Source organism: Ovis canadensis, chromosome 21 (genome assembly GCF_042477335.2).
Source record: "Ovis canadensis isolate MfBH-ARS-UI-01 breed Bighorn chromosome 21, ARS-UI_OviCan_v2, whole genome shotgun sequence".
Classification (NCBI taxonomy): Eukaryota; Metazoa; Chordata; class Mammalia; order Artiodactyla; family Bovidae; genus Ovis; species Ovis canadensis.
Window position 1 is genome coordinate 20,984,541 of NC_091265.1, and position 24,095 is coordinate 21,008,635.

At 38.8% G+C, this 24,095-nt stretch overlaps 1 protein-coding gene across 2 annotated transcripts in view; it reads right to left on the reverse strand.

The window, feature by feature from the left end:
* Nucleotides 1-647: 647 nt before the first annotated feature.
* Nucleotides 648-24,095, reverse strand: part of NAALAD2 (N-acetylated alpha-linked acidic dipeptidase 2) — a 50,473-nt gene continuing 27,025 nt past the window's right edge. Inside the window, exons 9-20 of one of the 2 annotated variants that reach the window (XM_069566426.1) lie at nucleotides 23,728-23,813; nucleotides 23,178-23,297; nucleotides 22,991-23,073; nucleotides 18,171-18,234; nucleotides 16,681-16,748; nucleotides 15,984-16,075; nucleotides 14,262-14,352; nucleotides 11,907-12,171; nucleotides 9,441-9,522; nucleotides 8,162-8,254; nucleotides 1,406-1,606; nucleotides 648-1,299 (exon numbers count right to left, since the gene is read on the reverse strand). In XM_069566426.1, the coding sequence (XP_069422527.1) occupies nucleotides 1,417-1,606; nucleotides 8,162-8,254; nucleotides 9,441-9,522; nucleotides 11,907-12,171; nucleotides 14,262-14,352; nucleotides 15,984-16,075; nucleotides 16,681-16,748; nucleotides 18,171-18,234; nucleotides 22,991-23,073; nucleotides 23,178-23,297; nucleotides 23,728-23,813 (1,234 nt within the window). In that variant the 3' untranslated portion in view covers nucleotides 648-1,299; nucleotides 1,406-1,416. Of the gene's footprint in view, nucleotides 1,607-8,161; nucleotides 8,255-9,440; nucleotides 9,523-11,906; nucleotides 12,172-14,261; nucleotides 14,353-15,983; nucleotides 16,076-16,680; nucleotides 16,749-18,170; nucleotides 18,235-22,990; nucleotides 23,074-23,177; nucleotides 23,298-23,727; nucleotides 23,814-24,095 lie in introns of both variants that reach the window. The other variant, XM_069566425.1, reaches the window with a different exon arrangement.

Here is a 24,095-nt window from a genome sequence, read left to right on the forward strand (position 1 = left end):
GTAAATTTAGCCACAAACTCTCCATTCACAGAAGGATTTTTAAAGCTTAAAAATGTATATATTTATATATGTGTATATACATATATATCAGTATTACATGCATATTTGTATAATTTTATTTTTAAATGTCAAAATAAAGAGAAAGCAAGCTAGGAGACAATTCAATCACTTTGCTTTTAGGAAAAAAATTGATGTATTCTGCTAAATTTTAAGGTATTTATTAGAGAAAGGTAGAATTTCAATATTTTTTTCAATAACTGACTTACTAAAAATTATGAGAAAACATGGAAAACTAAGCTATTCCAATTTGCTTGTCAGATTTTGTTTCTTGGTAATAACATTTATTAAGGTATCACTGTTATACATTTTAAGTGGACAATTTGATGAGGTTTGACAAATGTGTATACCTGTGTAAACATCATCCAGATCATGATAGAGAAAATTCCCATAATGCCAGAAACTTCCCTCTGTGCCACAAACTTCCCTGACCCTTACTTGACCCATGCAATCATTGATCTAATTTCTAATACCATTTTGAAACTAATACCACTTTGCTTCTTCGTGTATTAAGAAGAATCTTATACTAAGCATTCTTTTGCATCTGGCTTCTTGCCCTCAACAAAGTCTGCCAATAATGTTACATGGACTGGCAATTCTTTCATTTTATTGCTGAGTCCATACAACAGTTTATTCATTCATCTATTGATGGACATTTACATTCAGTTCAGTTCAGTCGCTCTGTCATGCCCGACTCTGCGACCCCGTGAACTGCAGCACGTCTCATCCTCTGTCGTCCCCTTCTCCTTCTGCATTCAATCTTTCCTTAGTTATTTGCACATTAAGCTGCAATGAACATGTCAAGAGTCTTGGTGATCACGTTTTTACTTTTCCTTAGTAAATACCTGGAAGTAGAATTTGAGCTATAAGTATATATTTAACTTTATAAAAAAGTGCCAGATTGTTTTCTGAAGTGGTTGAACTGTTTTACATTCTAGCCAACAATGTATGAAGAGTTTAAGTTCCTTGCCATATTGTATTTTGGAGAATTTTCATTTACTTCATCTCTTTCTCCATATGCATGCATGTCCGTGCTCAGTCATGTCCTTGGACTGTAGCCAGCCAGGCTTCCCTGTCCACGGTACTTTCCAGGCAGGAATACTGGAGTGGGTTGCCATTTCTTACTCCATTCTACTACAAATGATGAAGTTCTTTGGTTTGTTTTATTGGATTAGCACTTTGACGATGAAGTTTTAAATTTTTAGAGCCAAAAATCTCTTGACCGATGAACAAGCTGGAAGTCTAAAGTCAAAACATGACATGAAAAGCAAAATTCTAGCATACTCTGGCTTCATGTGTTATCAGAAAGATAGATTTTATCCTCAGACTTTTAATGGCAGCCAGTTACCTGAGACTTTACTATAAGAATTCTTTTAGAGTCCCTGCCGCTGCTTGGATTGTAAAGGCTGCAATAGAAATGTGTTTCTTCACTTCTTTCCAGGCTGAACGAGGATCTGCTTTATTTTCAATATCAAACATAGCATCAAAGATGCCAGGAAATGATTCACCAGCATATTTGTTGTGGCTGCTTGGAGCAAAGATGATGTGCCTAGAAGAAAAAAACACAGAGAACAGGCTGAGCTAAAGAGTACTCATGCATTACATTTCACATGCTTTTCCTTTCTCTTTTGTGGTGTCTTTGTTAGATCACATTCATAATGAAATATTGTGTCTCCTCCTGATATCTACTTTTGTTACTCCAAAGTAAAACCTTATGTTGTCGGTTTGAGACACTTAGGCAATGGTATAATTTTAAGCAAAGAAAGGAGTTGATAAGATGTGTCTAGCAAATCATATCATGTTATCAACCCAAGCAGCTGGAAATAAGCAGATATTTTCCTGTAAGTTACAGGCATTAGTTGTCTAACTGCCTAGACATCCACAGACATCCATAAAGCATGGATAATTTATGGATATTTTAAAATGAGATTAAAAATTAATTACATTTGTGTTGCCTTTTTTAAAGATTCCACAAGAATGACAGTTATTCCCAATACTCTGCAGAATTAAAAAGCAACAAGCAAAGTAGCTTATATTTCAAAAATATCATAATTAGTAAGGATAACGAAGCCCATTCCACAAAGGTAAAGCAGCTATATATGGGCTTCCCACAGACACACTTATTTCCAATCTAGAAGGAAAGTCTGCACCTGATTTCCTGCTTCATGTCATAAGTAGCTCAGGAGATTAAGAAACTTCTCTCTCCACTGTGTGGAATTCTACCTTGCAGAAAGGGACATATTGGATTAATCACTCTTATCAGGAATTAGGCCTGGACTTCCCTGGTGGTCCAGTAATTAAGGAAATCCACCTGTCAACGCAGGGGACATGGGTTCAAGCCCTGGTCCAGGAAGACGCCACACGCTGCGGGACAACCAAGCCCGTGTGCCACAACTGCTGAGCCCACACTCACTCTTGAGCTTGCACAGCCCAGAGGCCATGCTCTACAATGAGAGAGGCCACCGCAATAAGCCCAGGCACCACGACCAGAGTGGCCCCCCTTGCCACAACCAGAGAAAGACTGCTCTCAGCAATGATGACCCAGCACAGACAAAGTAAATTAAAGGCAGCTGCGGGCGGCCGGGGGCAGTGCTTCAGATCCCTTCTTAAAAAAAAAAAAAAAAAAGGAATTAGGCCTAACAGTCAAACCCTAGAGCTGCTTCCGAATGTAAAGCTACTATATGACAAAATATAGAACTCTCTGTAAGATTTAATGATCAAAGATATTTATAATGACATCATTTAGATTTCCCAGAGTATAACAGGATTTATTGCTTTGGCTCTTGAAATTTAGTATGGCCTTAAGTGGATCGTCCTTAATGAAACAGGTATACATGCTGAACTGTTTATAAACATTAATAGTCTGACCTATATATAAGCTGAGATACTAGAGATACAGGTCACAGGTATTCCTTAGTACATATGCCATCTTCTGGAGAACCGTAGAGGGGGAGTATTGTACAATATTATTGATTCAAGAATTAAGAAAACCTGGTAAAATTGTAGATGAGGTGTTTCCTTAATTTTTCTTCTTATCATCAGTGTTTAGAAACACCATAGGTTCCTGTACATGGATTTTGTGTCCTATAACTTTACAGACGTCATTTATTCTAATATTGGGTTGGCCAAAAGGTACATTTAAGTTTCTCCATAGACCTTTCAGAAAAACCTGAATTAACTTTTTGGCCAACCCAACAGTTTATTTGTGGAATCATTAGGATTTTCTTCTGCAATAGTGACAGTTCCTTCTTCCTGATTTGGATGTCTTTGTTTATTTTTCCAAACTGCTATGGCCAGGACTTCCAATACCGCGTTGAATAAAAATGGTGAGAGTGGGCATACTTGCCTTGTTCCTGATCTTCAAGGAAATGCCTTGGGCTTCTCACCATTGATCATAAAGGCAGCTGTGGTTTTGTCATATATGGGCTATGTTATATTGACACATATTGCCTCTGTATCCAGTTTGTTGAGACTTTTTTTTTTTTTTTTAAGCAGCCTTGCCATGGCACGTGGAATCTAAGCTCCCTGATGAGAGACTGAACACATGCCCCCTCTAGAGGGAGCGTCAAGTTTTAACCACTGGACCACCAGGGGAGTTCCACTGTTCCTGTTAACACCTTTCTTGACATGTTAATTACAGCTTGTCTTAGGGTGGGGATCTTTTGAGTTCATCTTATTCGCACTCTGGGTTTCCAGATCTGGATGTCTGTTTCCTTCCCCAGGTTAGGGACATTTTCAGTTCCTTCTGGAACCTCTATAAGACACACACTGCTCCACCTGATGTTGTCCCAGAGTTGTCCCTTCAACTGTCATCACTTTTTAAAAACCCTTCTTACTTTTTGTTGCTCTGTGAGTTCCACTGCCTGTGTTCCAAGTCACTGATGCTTCTGCTTCGTCTAGTCTGCTAGTGGATCCGTCCAGTGCATTTCTCAATTGCATTAACGTATTCTTTCTTTTAACTCCATGCCTTCTATTTGGTGCATGTGTGCCAAGTCACTTCAGTCATGTCCAGCTCTTCATGACACTATGGACTGTAGACTGCCAGGCCCCTCTGTCCATGGAATTCTCCAGGCAAGAATCCTGGACTGGGTTACCGTGCCCTCCTCCAAGGGATCTTCCTGACCCAGAGACTGAACCCACATCTCTTGCATCTCCTGCACTGGCAGGCAGGTTCTTGACCACTGGCACCACCTGGGAAGCCTAAAAACCTGTGCCTTGGGATGAAGCTCTAAGACAAGCCAACAGGCCTCTTTTACAGAAAGATGGGCTGTGTTTCTGTCTGCCACCTGTGCAGTGACTGCAGGCGGTAGCCTCCCATGCACTGACTCTGAGATCATCATAACCCTGTGGGACCAAGGAAAGCAATCCTGTCTGGCCACCAGAGCCAAGGGATCAGGGCACCCCTCGGGCAGCAGCCACAGAAGCTGAGGCACCAGACATCTCTACGAGCTCCCCCGAGAGATGCTGGCTTCCTGGACCATGGCCGAGAGACAGCGTGAAGACAGCACCAGCCTCCTGGGTCTCTGCTTTACAGCCAGCACTTACATGGATAGAATCAGAGTCCTGCCCCTCAGCCTGGATCTGTGCTTACAGGATTATGGGCCTCCTTCCCCAGAATACAGCCCCTGGGTCTGTTGCCTCTCTTTCCCTATCTACCCCCTTGAGAGCTGCAAGCATACTTCCCTCTGGTCACCAGAGTCAGAAAACGTAGAGGCGTCCCCAGTAGCAGCTTCAAAAATCGGAGGGCCAGAAAACGGTATAAGCTCCCTTCTGAGAGAGGGTCAAGCTGGAGTGAGGCAGAGGAGGAGCAGAGAGCGCTTCCACCAGCCTTCACTACCTGAGGGTAGCCCTGCAGACTTCTAGAAGCATGTCGGAGTGAAACCCTGCTGTTCAGGCCGAAGCTCTAGGCCAGGCAAAGGAGCCTCTTCCTCAGCAAGATCTGAGGTGTGTTTCAGTCTGCTCTCTGACAACTGTCTCTCCAATTGTTACAGCCCCACAGGATTCAGGAGTGCAAGCCCCCCTCAGCCTCCCAGCCTTGAGCCAGGCAATCAAGGAGTGTCTGCCGGCGACAGCTGGAAAAACCAGGACACCAGATGCGGAAGCCAGAATACCACCACACGCAGATAAAAGCTTCCCTCTGGAGATACTGGCGCTCTAGAGGCCAGCAGAGGGATTGCATGAAGACCATCGCCTTCGGGGAAGAAGAGGGGAGAGATGGTGCCCACAGCCTCAGCAAGGCAGAGGAAGAGCAGAGTACCCACCAGCCTCCACCCCAGAGAGGGTCCCCGCCCCTCGAGCCAGTGCTTTAAGATCAACAAATGAACCTCTGTCACTTAGAATCCGGGGGATACTCAAGAGCTGCGTCTGTGCTGGGGCCGGTGGCAGGTGATCTAGCGTTCTTTTGGCCCGAGCCATTTCTAGCCTCTGTGCACCCTTTGGTCTCATGGATGCAGCCTCGTTGGTTCTCAAGGCCAGATATCGGGGAGGCTCACCCTCAGGCGCAGGTCAGGTGGCTCATTTGGGGACAAACCCTTTGCTCCCCAGAGGGAAGCTCCAGGTCTGTGAGCTCCCTCCTGACGGTCAGTTGCCGCAACCACACAATGGAGTGGGATTTGCGGTGAGACTGGGCAGTAGCCTCCGCTACCCCTTTCACACCCACACGGCCCTCTTCTCCTTCGCCTGACGTGGAGGACGTGCTCACTTAGTTTTCAGGGTTTTTGTTTTTTTCCCAGAGGAAACCATTCCATCTGTGGCTGTTGATTCTGTGTCTCAGGGCGGTGAGGTCTGCCTCTCCCTCACTTTAGGATACAGCCTTTGTGGTCAATGAACAGTTCCCAATATATTTTAAACGGGAGGACAGTTTGTCAGCTACTTAATCAAATTTAAAATGTTTAACCTTTTGTCCCTGAAATCCCAGGTACTGATTCTAGAGATATTAAATGTTCAAGTAGGTCTTGGGGACATTTTATAGCAGTACTTTTCTAATAGTAAGTAATTGCGGGAAAAAACAAATTAATTAAAAACTCAATAAGGACTAAAATTTACACATGCAAGCCATATAATGGAAAACAATGAAACAGATGAGAATAGCTCAAACTATATATACTGACACAGAAAAACCTCTAAGAGAAATTGTTACCCAGAAAAGGCAGTTGCAAGGTGATATATGGTCCCATTTATGTAAATACAAATGAATAAATAAAAAACCAAACGTGTACTTAACTGCATTCAAAATTTAACACCAAACTCTCATCTCTGATTTTCTCTGAAGGAAATAACAGAAACATCTAGGTGTTAGCACTGCCCCTTTTTATTCTATGGAACTCCACAAAGCCTGAATTTGAAAATGAGATATTCTGCTTATAAATCATATAAATTGAAAATATATATATAAAGATGGACTCACAGGCAAAAAAAGATTAATATATAAATTGGCTTTCAATCTTTGGTTTATGGAAATACTTAACTGATGGCTGCTATTTTATTTGTATCAATAAACATTTATCTTCACAATATGTAAGATTTTATAAAAACAGCAACTATTGTGCTCGCTTCAGCAACACACATACTAAAAACAGCAACTATGTACCCAGGGCATCCCTCCCTGAGCTAAATCTTCTGCAAGCCTTAAATTTATAAACCTATGGGGTATAAGCACAGTAATCTCCATCTACCACTTAGGAATCTGAGTCTTGGAGAAGTAATTTGCCCAGCTGACACTTGGTATTTGGCAAAGATGGGTTTTAAAGGCCTAGGATTATAATCAGTTAAATGTTAACACTGATTACTAATATTTATAAGAAATGCAATATGTAGAGCTACCTTTTGTTTGTGTCACTTGACTTAAACAGCCTTGTAAAATAGCTTGTTATCACCCTCCTAATTCAGATGAGCAAGCCCTAGATATGACTTGCTATAAAGTCACACATGTGCCAAGTGAACTAGAACATAGATTTCTGACTCTAGGGCCTTTCTAATTTTTACCAAGGAACCACAGCTTAAAAGACACTTTGAAAACCTGAAGACTATCCCAAAGCAGCCAAGACACTGAGAAAAAAGTACAATTCTTTACAGGAAGCTATGGCACCCATCTTCTGAAACCCTAAATGCTATATGGAAATAGATCGAGACTATTCTACTTGACTTGGAGAGCAGTACAAGGTCAGAGGGAGAAAATTATGGGGAAATATATTTTTATGATGAAAACTTTCTATTAAGTAGATCTTTCTTATAATTGAATGAACTTTCTCATGTGGTAGCAAGTCTCCCATCATTGGAAGATTCAAACAGCAGCTGGATAACCACTTTCCTGAAATCCTACAGTAAAGATTCATGTAGAAAATTGAAGCACATGAGCTATGAGATCTCCTTTAAGATTCTGTCTTTTAGATTTTGTCGCAAAGAGTCTTTTTCAACTATCATTTGCCATTTATATCTGTAGCAAAGCAATACAGGGTATGAAATTAATTTTTCTGATATTACAGATTACACTATTATGGGACTTCCCTGATGGCCCAGTGGTTAAGAATTAGCCTTGCCATGAAGGGGACAGGAGTTCAATCCACAGCGGGGGAACTAAGAATCCATGTGTTGTGGTGCGAGGAAGCCTACGCACCCCAACTACAGTGCCCACGTGCTCCTGAGCCGATGCGGCACAACTGGAGAGCCCGTGTGCACAGACAAAGGGCCTGCATGACGGAACTGAGACCTGGCCCAGCCGAATAAACGGAAAAAGTATACTGTCTCGCATGCACACTAAGTCTCTTCCGATGTGTCCAACTCTTTGTGATGCTATAGACTGTAGCCCACCAGTCTCCTCTGTCCATGGGATTCTCCAGGCAAGAACACTGGAGTGGGCTGCCATGCCCTCCTCCAGGGGATCTTCCCGACCCGGGATTGAACCCCCGTCTCCTACGTCCACCTGCACCAGCAGGCGGGTTCCTCACCACCAGCACCACCTGCATAATCTCACCCGTGTTTCCTTCAGTATACATATCCACTTTCCACTCATCTCACAGTAGTTTAAAGCAGACCTCGGGTATGCTGGTTTAGGTCAGAGTGACATGGTTGGTGTTCTTTAGTGCAATACCTGTTGCCTCCTTACCTATAGAACGGCCTCCCTGGTAAACCAAGAGGATCAATGAATGCTCTTTCAAGAAACATCAGCTGGTCATTCATGATTCTCACTGCTATAGGGCTTTGAGAATAAAAAAAATAGATAATTAAAACCTTTACCATGAAGCCACATTTTAAACTATTAAATAAGGATAAGGCATGGGGAAAACAAACTTCTAAATCATAGACTTTTAAGAAAATGAATATTAAATACCCAGGCTCATAAGGTAAGCTGCATATAACAGCAGGCGCATCTTTCTATTATTTATAATAGGCAGAGAGACTGATTAGGAAATTAGGTTTGATTAGGTTTGATTTCTTTTTCAAGACCACAGACTTTCCTGAGAGAAGTAAAAGACAGTTTTAATTCTTTGTAGGAGAGCCAGGACCCGTGCAAAGACAGACAGCGTGGACTGCCAAGCTGTTCTTGATGTCATTCAGTTCCACCATGGAGCAAAGCAGCAGAGTAAAGGCTGAACACCACAGAATGAAGGGAGTTTGCAGGAGTCTCCAAGCAGGGAGAGAGACAGCTGTACCTCGTGGGCAGGGAGCCCCTTCCACACTTGGAATCTGCCAACTTAATCTTTTGGGGTGCTGCGCAAGTTCCCTAGGTTGTCCTACAACCACAGGGAGAGAGAAAGGGCCCTCCCAATGACTGACACAGCTTTCTGCCTGGATGGGAGGTGGGAAAACTTGTTTGAATGAATTTTAAAAATATTAAGAAAAGTGATATGAACTGTGAGGTGGTGCAGTTTATGCTTGTTAAATAATGCTTTGAGTATAACTCAAATTATTTTTCAGCTTTCAAGTGGTAAGATGCAAAAAAAAAAGTATGAGAAAGAATTTCTACATTGTTCACAGGACTATTTGGTACTGTAGTAAAATGGGTTATGAATGCACTTAAACCCGCAGAATTATGAATTACCAGCAGCAGTCAGAATTCTTACCATGCAAACTTCAAAAGACATGTCTCCTTAGCCCCCGCCATGGGATGACTGTTTTATGTTTCAACAGCAACGTGCCTCAAACTTTAATGTGAATACAAACTACCTGGAGAGTCTACTGCAGAATTCTAACTCAGCGGGTCTGGCACGAGCTCTGATATTGTCTTCCTAACAAGCTCCCGGGTGAGGCTGATGCTGCTGGTTGGAAGACCATAATCTGAGTAGCAGTGACTCTGAACTGAATGCTCCTATGAGGGCACACAGTTCATTCCACTAACCACATGGCTTTTAAAAACAATAGATAGCTTTACATTTGAAACTTACTTATTCAGATCAACTTGTGAAAGTCTTCTGTGGAAATCTGAAGCGGCTTCTGAGAAGTTTTTCACAGCAGAAAATAAGGACTCTTAAAAAATAGAAGAATAGAGGCGAAATTATTAAGCACCAATGCTTCATATTTCAGCTTCACTTTCCCACCATCCCCATGCTAGCTTGCTCAATAGGTATTGAAACTATTTTTCTACTGAGTCTTCTTGCAGATCCTTGGAATGTATTAGGATATCTTGTAACAAAGAAATAATGTATAAAATTGAAAATGGCAAAATTGGTTCTGAAGGAAATAACAAATTTCAAGAATCTAGGACATAAAAACTCCTCAATTTATCAGAAACTCAGCATTCATTTATTTCTTTCAATACTTATTTATTGGGACAACTATATGCCAGACACTATAAATGAGCTTCATTCCTATAATTATTATAGAATAAAATAATGTCACTTTTAGTTTTTAAGTAGTACATTTAAGATCTTAACCTGTGACAGACAAGCTGATACATTCAAACTCTGATAACTGGGGTCCAGTTTGGTCTGATCAATCTTTAGTTCACAAAATTTCTAAGAAAAGGGATTAGGAAAGTGTATCATATTTTTAATAACAACCTGTTTATCATTTTCCATCTTTTCTAAACTGGACACTACCATACATTGCTGATTTGCTTCTTGCATTAATCTTATAATGCAGGGAGTCAATATTCATTTTATAGATAAAGTATTACAGCTCCAAACATGGGATCTCTGTGAGACTACAAAGCTAGTAAGTAATGCATTCAGTAGTACATTCAATAGAAGAAATAAGGTCTTTTTTGGCCTTCAATTATTGTTGCTGCTTTTCATATTATGTGCAAATCAAACAATCTAATAGTAGATATTATGAAAGCTAAGGGGAAAGAGGGTTGAAGAAACTTTAAATTTCAAATGAAACGCAAATGTCAAAATATTAATAGAGAAAAATCAAAACGTGTCCCTAGGATTTAGTGGCACAAGTAAATGAAACCTTTGGAAAGAGCAGTTTTAGTAGAGGCTTAGGAACGTAAGACAATGCAGTGAGCTGATAAACAGGATGTAGAGAACTGTATATCCATCTATCCATCAACTTTGTACACAGTCCTGCTGCTGCAACTGTTTAATCTCTCAGGTGGACCCTGCATAATAAAAATTAGTAAAGGCTAATTCACCAGAAAGAAATGGGGGCATTTACGAAGAGAAATAGATGCTGGACAGCCACAGGACTCCGAACTCCCAGCCTGCTTCAGGCTCTGCTTATTTCTTCATTTCATCTCTCTCCATTTGCCCCACCACTGCCGTGACTGTACAGTCATAATGATGTAAGCACCATTTTCTACATTTGTCTTTGCTTCAATTTCTAGATCTTAGTATTCCTGCTAAATCTCTTTCTGAAGATTACTAGTTGCTACGTAATTATATTCAGAAGCCATTACTGACCATCCAGTACTCATTTTCAGGGCCCTTATAGTACTCTCCGTGTATCCCTCTAATAGCTTATCTCCTGTGTTTGGTCTTCTCCTTCTTCCTGAGAATATAAGCTCTGTGAGGACAATGACTATTTCTTAAACTTCTTTCTATCTTGGTACACACTTGGAGCACTTGGTACACAGCAGACACTCAGTAAGTGTTTGTTAACTTTGATATATACAAAGAATATGTACTCACAGAACATATAAAAGAGTAAAAGAATGGCTACAATAAAATAGTAATAATAGCTGACATTATGAACACTGTCTGTCACCATTATTTCTATGTACCAACCAACTGAATCTCCACAACAATCTTGGAAACATATTTTCCTATTTTATTCACAATAAAACGGACAGTAGAGGTGTTAAATAACTTTCCCAAGGTCTGACAGTGACTAAATATTAGAGCCCGGATCTGAGCCAGGAAACTACTTCAAGACACAGTGCTTAATGCTCCTACACTACTCTGTGCTATAATAAATTTCATCACTGCTTCGCAAGAGAGACTTGGTGTGAAACAGCAACCACAAAAAGGCAAGACAGAAAAGGAAGGAATGCTGAAAACTATGTAAAAAAATCCTCCATGTAGGAAAACACTAATAGGTAAATGCTGTAATAATAATGGTAGTAATTATAATACATATTTGTAGCGGAATTTGTGGCTTTCTCTACTTCCCCATCTTTCTATAATATAGTATTGTACTTATAACAATAAAAGCATTTTTAAAAGCAGCAATATAGGGAAAATATTTATCAGCCCGATGTTTGCAGCACAAACTTAGCACAATGGATTCATCTGACACATATCAAACCAAATGGCACTGTTTAACAGGTGTTTAAAGTTCTTTGTCTAGAAGTCAGGATGGGGAAATGAAGCGGGGATAAATTCTAGGATGAAACGGTATGCACGGATGACAGGAGATATTTTGAAGCTCTAACGTGATGACTGTAAAATACCTGCCCAACCATTTCTTACCAAATGATACTCCATGGCTTCTACATGCTTGCTCATGTGTCCTGGATGAATTATAGATACTCCTTGCATAGTTTTCCAAAGTTTTTGCATAGTCTTGAATATTGAAAGGAATGATTTTAGCGTCTGCAAGCTCATAAACCAATGCTCCTCGTAGCTGAGCCACAGCAAGCTGCTTTTTAAACGTGGGGTCATAAAACTTCTCTACCAACTCAAATGTCTCATAAATTGTATGGTATATTGGATAGCTGCTGTAAGTATCTGTTTTCTGGGGGAAAAAAAAAAGGTGGGGAGGGATCAAGTACAGAAAAGTATTAAATATTCAAATTATAATATTTTATGAAATTATAAAATGCTTCCATTAAAAAACATAACCATATGGTACCCTGAGTTTCATCACAATGAAGGAAAAACTTAAGGCTAATTCACTAAGACTTCACCATGAAATGTTCACCAACTGAAAATTTTTTACCATTATTCACTTAGTAATTCATATAACCTTCATTCAAAATACTGCTTCTTGAAAATTTTTCCTCATTGCTTTGCTGACAATTAAGGAGTACATACTCAAATTGAATATCAGCACAGTTAGAAATTATCTATCAACTGATTGAGAATGAAAGGTTCTGTGCAGCTCAGTTATTGATAATAACTGGAGGGTTATTCAGTTGACGCTTTAACAACATGGGTTTGAACTGCAGGGGTTCACTTAGACACAGATTTTTTTTTCAATAAATACGTACTACAGCACCACAGGATCCCAAATGTAAAGTTACACATGATTTTCAACTTCTCCAGGGGTTAACACCCCTGTCTCCTGAGTTGTTTAAAGGTCAGCTGTACATTTAAGCCCTTCGCCTGCATTCCCAAGCAATGTATATCCACATGCCACCTAATCTTTGTTACAAAATTAAGGATTATCATATATAAACAAATTGTTACAGGGTGGTACTCTATGTAAATATTTTTGACTACTTAGATCTGCTTTTCTTAATGTTAGTTTACCTATCTGCTTCTTTGATATAAACCTATCATTCTTATTGCTTTTAATATCATTGAAAGGAATCCCTGTATCTATCTCCTTCCATTTACCTAACATTCTTTTTTTTTTTAATTTTATTTTATTTTTTTTGTTAGTTTTTTATTTTTTAAATTTTAAAATCTTTAATTCTTACATGCGTTCCCAAACATGAACCTAACATTCTGCTTTTAATCTGCATTGTTTAAGAAACCAGATCACTTTGTTCAGAATGATGACAGAGTATAAAAGTGAACAGGCTTTGAAAGAGGGTAAAGTGCCTCTCTTTTCTTTTTTTAAAGGGAGCTTTACTGAGGTGTAATTTAATAACATTCATCAGTGTTAAGTGTATACTGTGGTGAGTTTTTGTTTTTGTCTTTTGATTTTTAAAAGAAAATTTTTGGCTGTGCCACATGGCATGTGGAATCTTTATTCCCTGACCAAGGATCTAACCTGTGCACCCTGCAGGGGAAGCATGGAGGCTGATTGATGGGAATTCCCAAAAGTACATCTCTTATGAATGAAGTGTAATGAGTAGCAGTATACCAATTTACGCACTTATTCTGGGTTATTCTGCAGCTGTCTTCTCTTATTTCCCTGTTCTTAGTTGTATTCTGGATAGTCAAATTTACAAGGGATATGTATTCTAGACAAGCATGATGTTGGTGTATTGCACTTATCAGAAAATTAGTAAAATCTTTGACAAACCTAAGTGTACTGATGTAATCTTCAGTATGACTTATGACATAACTTATAACATAGACAAAAATGGTATAGGTTTGCATAACTCATATACCTGCATACCATCAATGTGCTTGAGATGCAATGGGGCACATCAGAAAAGAATTAAATTTTCCAACAACACCTACATCAGAAGAAGGATGCAAACCTCTTGGCAATAATAACCAGCTAGGCACCTGGCATTACTCTGTCCATTATCACTTCACTGAATAACCCTGGCAGTGAACATTCACAAAATAACACAAATTATTTCTCAGTCTATCTAGAGAGGGACCTGCAGCCTAGCTCTATCCCTGGCATTCTTCCTAGGGCACAGTGCCCGGTGCCCAACAACTAACTGACAGAATTCCTAACAAAAAGAATGTGGATTAAGTGCTATGTATCCAAAATAAGGAGAAGGCAATGGCAACCCACTCCAGTACTCTTGCCTGGAAAATCCCATGGACGGAGGAGCCTGGTGGGCTGCAGTCCATGGGGTCGCTAAGAGTCGGAGACGACTAAGCGACTTCACTTTCACTTTTCACTTTCATGCACTGGAGAAGGAAATGGCAACCCACTCCACTGTTATTGCCTGGAAAATCCCAAAGAAAATTGCTTACCTTATTCTTAGTGTAACGGACTCTTCCTGAAGCAATCCCAAGTCTCTGAAAATAAGCTTCAAAATCACTTCCAGATCCCAGCTTGCTGATTCTAAATGTAAAATATAACACACACACATGAAGAAATAAATGCAAAAATAGATAATATAAATAGATGGGATAATGAATTCTGTCCCAACAAGTTCAAGGAACTGTATGGTACCTTTATAAAGATTAAAAAAGGTATACTACCCTCAAGAAAACTTTCCTATAAAGATCCCCTGCAGTAGGAAATGGCAACCCACAACCAGTACTCTTGCCTGGAAAATCTCATGGACAGAGGCGCCTGGTGGGCTACAGTCCATGGGGTTGCAAAGAGTTGGACCAGACTTAGCAGCTAAACAACACCACCACCCTGACGATATGGTGATTTCAAACAATGAAAAATTTTTTTTATTTTATTCTTTAAAATAATAACAAATAAACTTTAATTTATTTTAAAATTTAGAAAATAAAGTTGATTAAAATGTGGAAAAAAAAGGAACTTTCCTATTACATCTGTTTATACCTATAATAAAACTATAAATCTGCACTGACTACAACCAGAGTTGGGCAGTGACACCAAATTGGGCAACCTGGTAACTATGGCCTCAGCATTCATGGTATTTTTTGAGGGAAAAACAAATAATAAGATATGATCTCTGCCCTCAGAGAACTGTGGTCTAGTATGAAAACTTCCATGAGAAAGTCTACATTTAAGATCATGAAGACTCTAAATGTATCCTAGTATATTTCAGAAATTAATCTAATTATATTTCTTTGCATATAATTAAGCCACTATATACATACCTATATATTTATATATAATGTAATGACATAGAAGATTTTCACTCAAAATGATGTCAGTAAAACAGAATATAAAATTATGTAGACATTAAGAACCTAACTATATACTTCCAAACTGTTAGATGTGTTTTTGAGATTGAGACCTTGGGATGTTTTTTAATCTTTTACTTTAGTGTTTTTTTTATTTCTGAATAAGCAAATTAAAACATAATGAAGATACATTTAAACTCTCACAAGCCTTATTTGCTATAAATTGTTACCAACAGCTGGTTTTAGAAATAGCATAGCAGTTGAAAACAAATATAAATACAAAATAAGTGCAAGACTGCTGTTGTATAAATGAGAAGTAAAAATTAATTCTTACATAAATTCTAAACTAACTACAGGTAAAGATATAACTTGGTGGCTGCTTATTTTTCTTAATAAATTTAGAAAGAAATAATCCATCATTTTTTTTACTTCATCATAACCATTTGAAGTTATATTTATTAATATATTTAATACATATAATTCATGTGCTCAGCCATACCTGACTCTTTGTGACCCTATGGACTGTAGCTCACCAGACTCCTCTGTCCATGGAATTTTCCAAGCAAGAATACTGGAGTGGGCTGCTGTTTCCTCCTCTAGGGGATCTTCCCAACTCAGAGATCAAACTTGTATCTCTTGTGTCTCCTGCTTTGGCAGGGTGTCTACCTGGGGAAGCCCTTATTTAATATATATCTGAATGTAATTTTACACAAGAATGAAAAGTAATATCTAATAATCTTTTACTAAATATTTGCAAAAATATTCTCAAATCGTTGAGACATCTGAGAATTGCATGTCTGGAGAAACAAGGAGCAAAGGGGAACTCAACTGATCCTGTGGTAGAAAACGTGCATAAAAATGATTTACCTAGGCAAAGTTTTACTTTCTGACGAAGGGTCCTTTTCTAACCAGCTTTCATAAAGAGATTTACTCTCAAAACCATCATCAGGGCTGGAGATCTGAAAAGATAAGTCAAATATTAAGAAAAGAGACAGAACAATTACATTTTTGCCAATATTTAACCACGTGTTATTTCACATCAACTTCTACCTCTATCTACATGAACATTTGTGTATTATATTCTTTATAGAAAAATATGCTTTTGCAAATGGCAGGGGAAAAAAATCCCAGCCCAAACTCCTATTCATTTATAATTTGTACTTGTTAGTAACCTGGCCATGTACTTAGGAGATTGTCCAAGACGATCTACAATGAGGCCTTAGAAGAGCAGACAGGCATTAAAGAGCTGAGCTTGAAACTGTCAATGAGTCCTGGTTTTGCAGGGCAGGTGGGGTGAAAAGGAGCAGTTAATTTCAGAAAGTCTGTGTTTAAACAATGTTGGAATTTAATGGGTTTTAATAAGCTACATGACCTCAGGTTTCTAGTTGGGAACTGTAAGAACTTATGTAGGGATACACACACAAACATTTTTTATTACCCTCATTAAACATATACTTACAAAGGTATACTCTCTGTTCCTTTCTCCACTCTAAGTATCACCAATTTAGAAAACAAGAGTTATTTACTGTCCATCAGAAAAAATTAAGACACATTTACCACATACCTCTTTTGTCAGTTTATATACCAATTGATGAAGAAGGGGTGTACAGTCAACTCTGAGAGTGTAATTACCTGAAAAATACACAAGACACATTAAGTATTTTAATACTTCCAAACGAAACTCCAATCTATATTTGATTCTAACTTTATTTTCCAAGTACAAACAAGATACTATAAACTTCAAATTGAATGCATCATTCCCAGAGAATTAAAAATAGGGTGGAAACATGGAGAAGGAAATGGCAACCCACTCCAGTGTTCTTGCCTGGGGAATTCCATGGAGAGGAGACTGGTGGGCTGCAGTCCATGGGGTTGCAAAGAGTCGGACACAACTGAGCGACTAACACTTTCACACTCAGGATGGAATTTCTAGCTCCAAGTCACCCTTGAGGAACTGCATCATTTTGCAGCGCTTTGTGTAAAAATAAAGACTATTATTTAAGACCACCTCCACAACAAAAATAGGATGGAAATAATTCTTCAGTGGCGAGAGAGGCTGCAGGACACACTTAGGACACTGGAGTTTGCTAAGGCGGCAGCTCCCACAGTAGCAGTGAGAGTCATTCTTCACTGAGGTAGTATCACTTAGGGGGACCTTGGCAAAGGAAGGGGTAAGGCCACAGTATTCATTCTCTTCATTCATAGTTCCCCAACCAGGGATCAAACCCAGGCCCACAGCAGTGAAAGCACGGTGTCCTAACCACTGGACCACCCCAGGGAATTCCCTCATTCATTTAATACAATAGTATACAGCAGACATTAGACCAGAGCATGTCAGTAGCTAGTAAGTGTGCTCTGACATTTATCTAGAAATAATAACACAAAGCCTAGAGATACAAATGTCACATACTAGAGTCAAAAGGAAGTGTGTAGATTTTGCTCCCTTCAAATCTGTTTCATTACATTCAGGAAGTATTTCTGTATAAAATATTCTGTAAAATATTTCTTCTGAAATATTTTAATCCAATCCTTTTACTATCTTCATATGAAGAATGTAATGACATAATAGAGATTTTCTTTTCCTTTTTTTGGCACCTCAAGTAATTCAATGTTATTCAATACAAAGTTTAACCACCCTCTAAAATATCTCATATCTTCAAAACACATAGTGTTTTTAATTAAAAATATTCCTTTAAAAAAACAAACAAACGTATTTTAAAGCCAAGTAACAATGTTGTGATAGTTCAGGTGAACAGCAAACATGGTCAACCATACATATATATTTATCCATTCTCCTCCAAACTCCCCTCCCATCAATGCTGCTAAATACTAGTAATTCAAAATAGGCAAATTGTAAATATAAAGAAATTAGGATCAGTCATTTAGTTACGAATCACATTGATTCATTTGAATTATAATGATTTTCTCTCTAGTAAAATGGAAAATTAAGGTATTGAGGTATCTCATAGGAAGAGGATAACCTTGGTTTACAAACTGAATGTACAGACTTAAATGATGGTATACTATTTAATAACAATCAAAAATAAAATTTACCTTCTATAGATGAATCTGAGTTGATATAAGCAACACTTCGCTCCTGGAGTGTTTTTACATTCTCCTATAGTTGAAGCAAAGTTGTTACTTAACTCACACCATTTTGTGGGAATATAAACAAAATAGATTAACTGAGTATAAGAGTGGTCTACAAATACATTTATAAAACCCATGCTTTTGACAATAATTTCTGAGACAATGCTGTTAACTGATTGGTTGACGACACTGATACATTTAAAACAAGAAAAACATTATGATGCTTAGTTCCTGTGTATAGCAATAGCAGGGAGCCCTGAAGCAAAAGTATTTTGAGAGTACAGTTCCCTGATGTCCTGTGAGTGAATAAAAGAAAGGCAATGCCAAAGAATGTTCAGTCTACCACACAACTGCACTCATCTCACACACTAGTAAAGTAATGCTTAAAATTCTACAAGCCAGGCTTCAACAAGACATGAACCATGAACTTCCAGATGTTCAAGCTAGTTTTATAAAAGGCAGAGGAACCAGAGATCAAATTGCCAATATCCGATGGATCATCAAAAAAGCAAGAGAGTTCCAGAAAAACATCTATTTCTGCTTTATTGGCTATGCCAAAGCCTTTGACTGTGTGGGTCATAATAAACTGTGGAAAATTCTGAAAGAGATGGGAATACCAGAGTACCTGACCTGCCTCTTGAGAAATCTGTATGCAGGTCAGGAAGCAACAGTTAGAACTGGACATGGAACAACAGAGTGGTTCCAAATAGGAAAAGGAGTATATTGGACAAGTAATAGGACAAGGTTGTATATTGTCACCTGCTTGTTTAACTTATACGCAGAGTACATCATAAGAAATGCTGGGCTGGAAGAAGCATAAGCTGGAATCAAGACTGCTGGGAGAAATATCAATAATGTCAGATATACAGATGATACCACCCTTATGGCAGAAAGTTAAGAGGACCTAAAGAGCCTCTGGATGAAAGTGAAAGAGGAGAGTCAAAAAGTTGGCTTAAAGCTCAACATTCAGAAAACTAAGATCATAGTATCTGGTCCCATCACTTCATGGGAAATAGATGGGGAAACAGTGGAAAGAGTGGCTGACTTTATTTTTCTGGGCTCCAAAATCACTGCAGATGGTGATTGCAGCCATGAAACTAAAAGACGCTTACTCCTTGGAAGGAAAGTTATGACCAACCTACACAACATATTAAAGCAGAGACATGATTTTGCCAACAAAGGTCCATCTAGTCAAGGCTATGGTTTTTCCAGTGGTCATGTATGGATGTGAGAGTTGGACTACAAAAAAAGCTGAGCTCTGAAGAATTGATGCTTTTGAACTGTGGTGTTGGAGAAGACTCTTGAGAGTCCTTTGGACAGCAAGGAGATCCAACCAGTCCATCCTAAAAGTGATCAGTCCTGGGTGTTCATTGGAAGGACTGATGTTGAAGCTGAAACTCCAATACTTTGGCCACCTGATGCAAAGAGCTGACTCATTGGAAAAGACCCTGATGCTGGGAAAGATTGAGGGCAGGAGGAGAAGGGGACGACAGAGGGTGAGATGGTTGGGTGGCATCATCGACTCAATGGATATGGGTTTGGGTGGACTCTGGGCGTTGGTGATGGACAGGGAGGCCTGGCGTGCTGCGGTTCACAGGGTTGCAAAGAGTCGGATACGACTGAGCGACTGAACTGAACAGAACTGTGAGTAAAAATTGCTCAATCATGTCCAACTCTTTGCAATCCCAGGGACTATACAGTTTTGGGAAATCTCCAGGCCAGAATACTGGAGTGGGTGGCCTTTCCTTCTCCAGAGGATCTTCCCAAACCAGGAATCAAACCAGGGACTCCTGCATTGTAGGCAAATTCTTTACTAACTGATCTATGAGGGAAGCCCCATTAGTGGAATATAAAAAGGTAATCCTCAACAGAGTTTCAGGTCCAGCCCAGATATACTGAATAACAATTGCTCAAAGTAAGGCCTGGAAATCTATAATTTTAAAAAGGTATCTTGATAATTTAATTCAGATGACCATTACATCTCCTACTGTGGGCAAGAATCCCTTAGAAGAAATGGAGTAGCCCTCATAGTCAACAAGAGTCTGAAATGCAGTTCTTGGGTGCAATCTGAAAAATGACAGAATGATCTCTATTCATTTCCAAGGCAAACCATTCAAAATCACAGTAATCCAAGCCTGAGAAATCTGTATGCAGGAGAAATATCATTAACCTCAGGTATGCAGATGACACCACCCTTATGGCAGAAAGTGAAGAAGAACTAAAGAGCCTGTTGATGAAAGTGAAAGAGGAGACTGAAAAAGCTGGCTTAAAACTCAGCATTCAAAAAATTAAGATCATGGCATCTGGTCCCATCACTTCATGGCAAATAGATGGGGAAACAATGGAAACAGTGACAGACTTTATTTTTCTGAACTTGAAAACCACTGCAGATGGTGACTGCAGCCATGAAATTAAGAGACACTTACTCCTTGGAAGTAAAGCTATCATCAACCTAGGCAGCATATGAAAAAGCAGAGACATTACTTTGCCAACAAAGGTCCGTCTAGTCAAGGCTATGGTTTTTCCAATGGTCATGTATGGATGTGAGAGTTGGACTATAAAGAAAGCTGAGTGCCACAGAATGATGCTTTTGAACTGTGGTGTTGGAGAAGACTCTTGAGAGTCCCTTGGAGATCCAACCAGTCCATCCTAAAGGAAATCAGTCTTGAATATTAATTGGAAGGACTGATGCTGAAGTTGAAGCTCCAATACTTCAGGCAAATGATGTGAAGAACTGACTCATTGGAAAAGACACTGATGCTGGGAAAGATTGAAGGTAGGAGGAGAAAGGGACGACAGAGGATGAGATGGTTGGATGGCATCACCTACTCGATGGACATGGCTTTGGGTGGACCCTGGGAGTTGGTGATGGACAGGGAGGCCTGGGGTGCTGCAGTCCATGGGGTCACAAAGAGTCGGACATGACTGAGCGACTGAACTGAATTGAATCTCTAGCAATCATTACATACATAGGAGTGTGAGATCCACTGAAACTGGATATACCCATGTAAATTTATCATTTGAAGTGAGTAGTTGAAAATTTCCATTTGTCTAAAACTTTTTTTAAGGTATGATGAAAAAAAAGAACAAAAAAAAGCAGAGAATAGAGAAAAAAACTGGAGGGAGAGAGGATGGATAACAGGACTAACCAGACATTCTTTCTCTCTCTCTCTCTGACACACTTACCCTATAAGATAAAGCAGAGGAAGGCTGGTGTCACACACATATGAGAATATGCTGAGACTTCTCTACTCTCTCTAGCTCGCTACCATAGAAGAATACATCACAATAAAAACATGTAAAGCTGTGAGTGGTTATTACACAAATGAGGATTCTTGTCTCTGTAGCTGCCCGCATAGGTCAGGTGACAGCTGACTCTGCTACAGATAAATGAGTCACAGACCCCATTATAACAGACTTACAGTAGAAATAAAGAAGACCCCTAAACTATATTTAAGAAGGTAAGGATGCTGTTGAATGTGATCAAGAATCTGGCAGAAAACTAGAAACAGTATTGAAACTGTCTTTTAACCCACATGTATTTAAAATAATGCAAGGCATATTAGATCTTGGATTTATTTTATCTTCATTTTAAGCTGCTGAAATTATAGGAACAGAAATATATGTTTATACATGCATGTATTCCTAAGAAACTATGCATCTAAAGTTAAGTCTATTCCAAAATGCTTATTCACAATATCAGCGTAATAATAAAACTTCCCAATATAAATGGAACAAAGCAGAAGTGATACAAGTAACTGTATGTGTGTGATTTTACTTCTGTATTTATTTAATTCGTATTATTTTAAAGTAAAGTAAGAGTAAATGAGTCAGAAGGAAACAACAGATGGCAAGAAATACATGACATGCTTTAAAGCAATTCTATAAAATCTGGACTTATAAAGTAGAGGATGATGAGGGAAACTGTTTTCGGCACACTTGCCTTCTGAGCTTACCTTGCACATTTAAGAACTTAGAGATACTGGACAGAGAGGCTAAAGGAAGAGGATGACAGAGAGGAGCCTAGGAGAGACACTTAAATCATCAAGAGTCAGTGACAGAATTAATCATAGCTGAAGCAAAAAACAAGTCAATTTACAAAATTATCATCTTATACTCCACAATCAGGCACTTTCATGAATGGTAAAATAAACCCATGTTAACAATTATGTATCAAATCTATAAATGTGAAATTATAATATAGTCACCATAATAGAACATCTTATATTTTCTTAGATAGAAGAAATACAAAGAAACATCAAAAACTTGAAAAAGGTAACTCTAAGGATCTGTATCAGTTTTTAGATGCGTTAAGTCATTTGTCAGAAACAGCCTGCCAGTTTTAACTACTTTCTGAACATATAGACTTTTTACAAATTAAATACAAACTAAAATATTTTGACAATAATAAATTTGTTCACAGTCCAGTAATTAAGAGGATATTCTGTTTTGCCAATCTGCTATGAAAGTAAAAACAAACTCTAATTCCTAAATTCTCTTGAGTATCTATCAAAATTAAAACCATATTAGGTAATGGAATCTATTTGTGACTATCCTGCTGCTGCTGCTAAGTCGCTTCAGTCGTGTCCGACTCTGTGCGACCTCATAGCCGGCAGCCCACCAGGCTCCCCCGTCCCTGGGATTCATTCTCCAGGCAAGAACGCTGGAGTGGGTTGCCATTTCCTTCTCTGATGCATGCATGCATGCTAAGTCACTTCAGTTGTGAGATATAAATATCTGTTGCCTGTTGACCAAGAAAACAAGAACTCTTCTGTCTTATTTACCTCAGCCCATTCTGTAGAACCCAGAAGTCCAAATTCTTCTGCATCCCAGCTGGCAAAAATGATAGTTCTTCTTGGTCTCCAGCCTGTAATCATTGTTAACACACATAACTAGGTATATCTGTCTAAAAGCAAAGGAAATTTCAGTTGGTCACTTTTTGTCACCACCTACCACAGAAACACTACTTACCACTACTGAGCAGTTTCCCAAAACTCTGGGCAACTTCTTGCAAAGTAGCAGCCCCACTGGTTGGGTCAATGCCTCCAAATACCCAGGAGTCCCGATGACCTCCCAGAATAACATATCTGTCTGGGAAAAAAATGCGTTCAAAAGAATTTCAACTTTGAATACATTTATAAAGAGTACAACTTATGATTTCAAATTAAACTTCCTCTAATAAATGTACCACCACAGTACATAAGTTACACGTGGGGTTTGAGGGGAGCAGGGGTTACATGTGAGCTCTCTGTACCTAGTACTCAATTTTATTCTGAACCTAAAATTGCACTAAAAATAAAGCATATTAAGAATGTTATGTTCTAATCAGAAAAAAACCCACAAAACTTCCTCTTGAGTTTCCCCATAGAAATGAACACCATAATGTAGAGTCTTCTTTTAGAATTATACTTTTTTCTTCCAAAGTTAGTCATTTCACATCAGCCAGAAAAAAATTAGCTGTGGACTAAAATCTTCTTGCAATCTGGTAAAGCCAAACGTCTACAATAATCCATCAACTTACCAGGTTCCACAGATCCTCGGATAGTTCCAATTACATTGTAAATCCTGGTGATTTTATTGATATTATAAACATGCATTCTAACCTTCCTAGAATTTCAAAGGGGACAAATTACTTCACATGGAGCATTATGTCTAGCAGCTTTCTTCCACTGTTTTATTATAAGAAATCTCAAAAGTGCAGAAAATTGTATAACAGGGCAGTAACTTCTCAAATACCCACCACACAAACTCAAATAATTGTAATATTGTTGAGCCATTTGCAAGTAAGTTGCAGATATCATGACATCATATTCCTGTGTACTGAAGCATGCACATTAAATTCAAATTTTAAAAACCAAACATCAATATTTTATATTTTTCCTCCCTTAT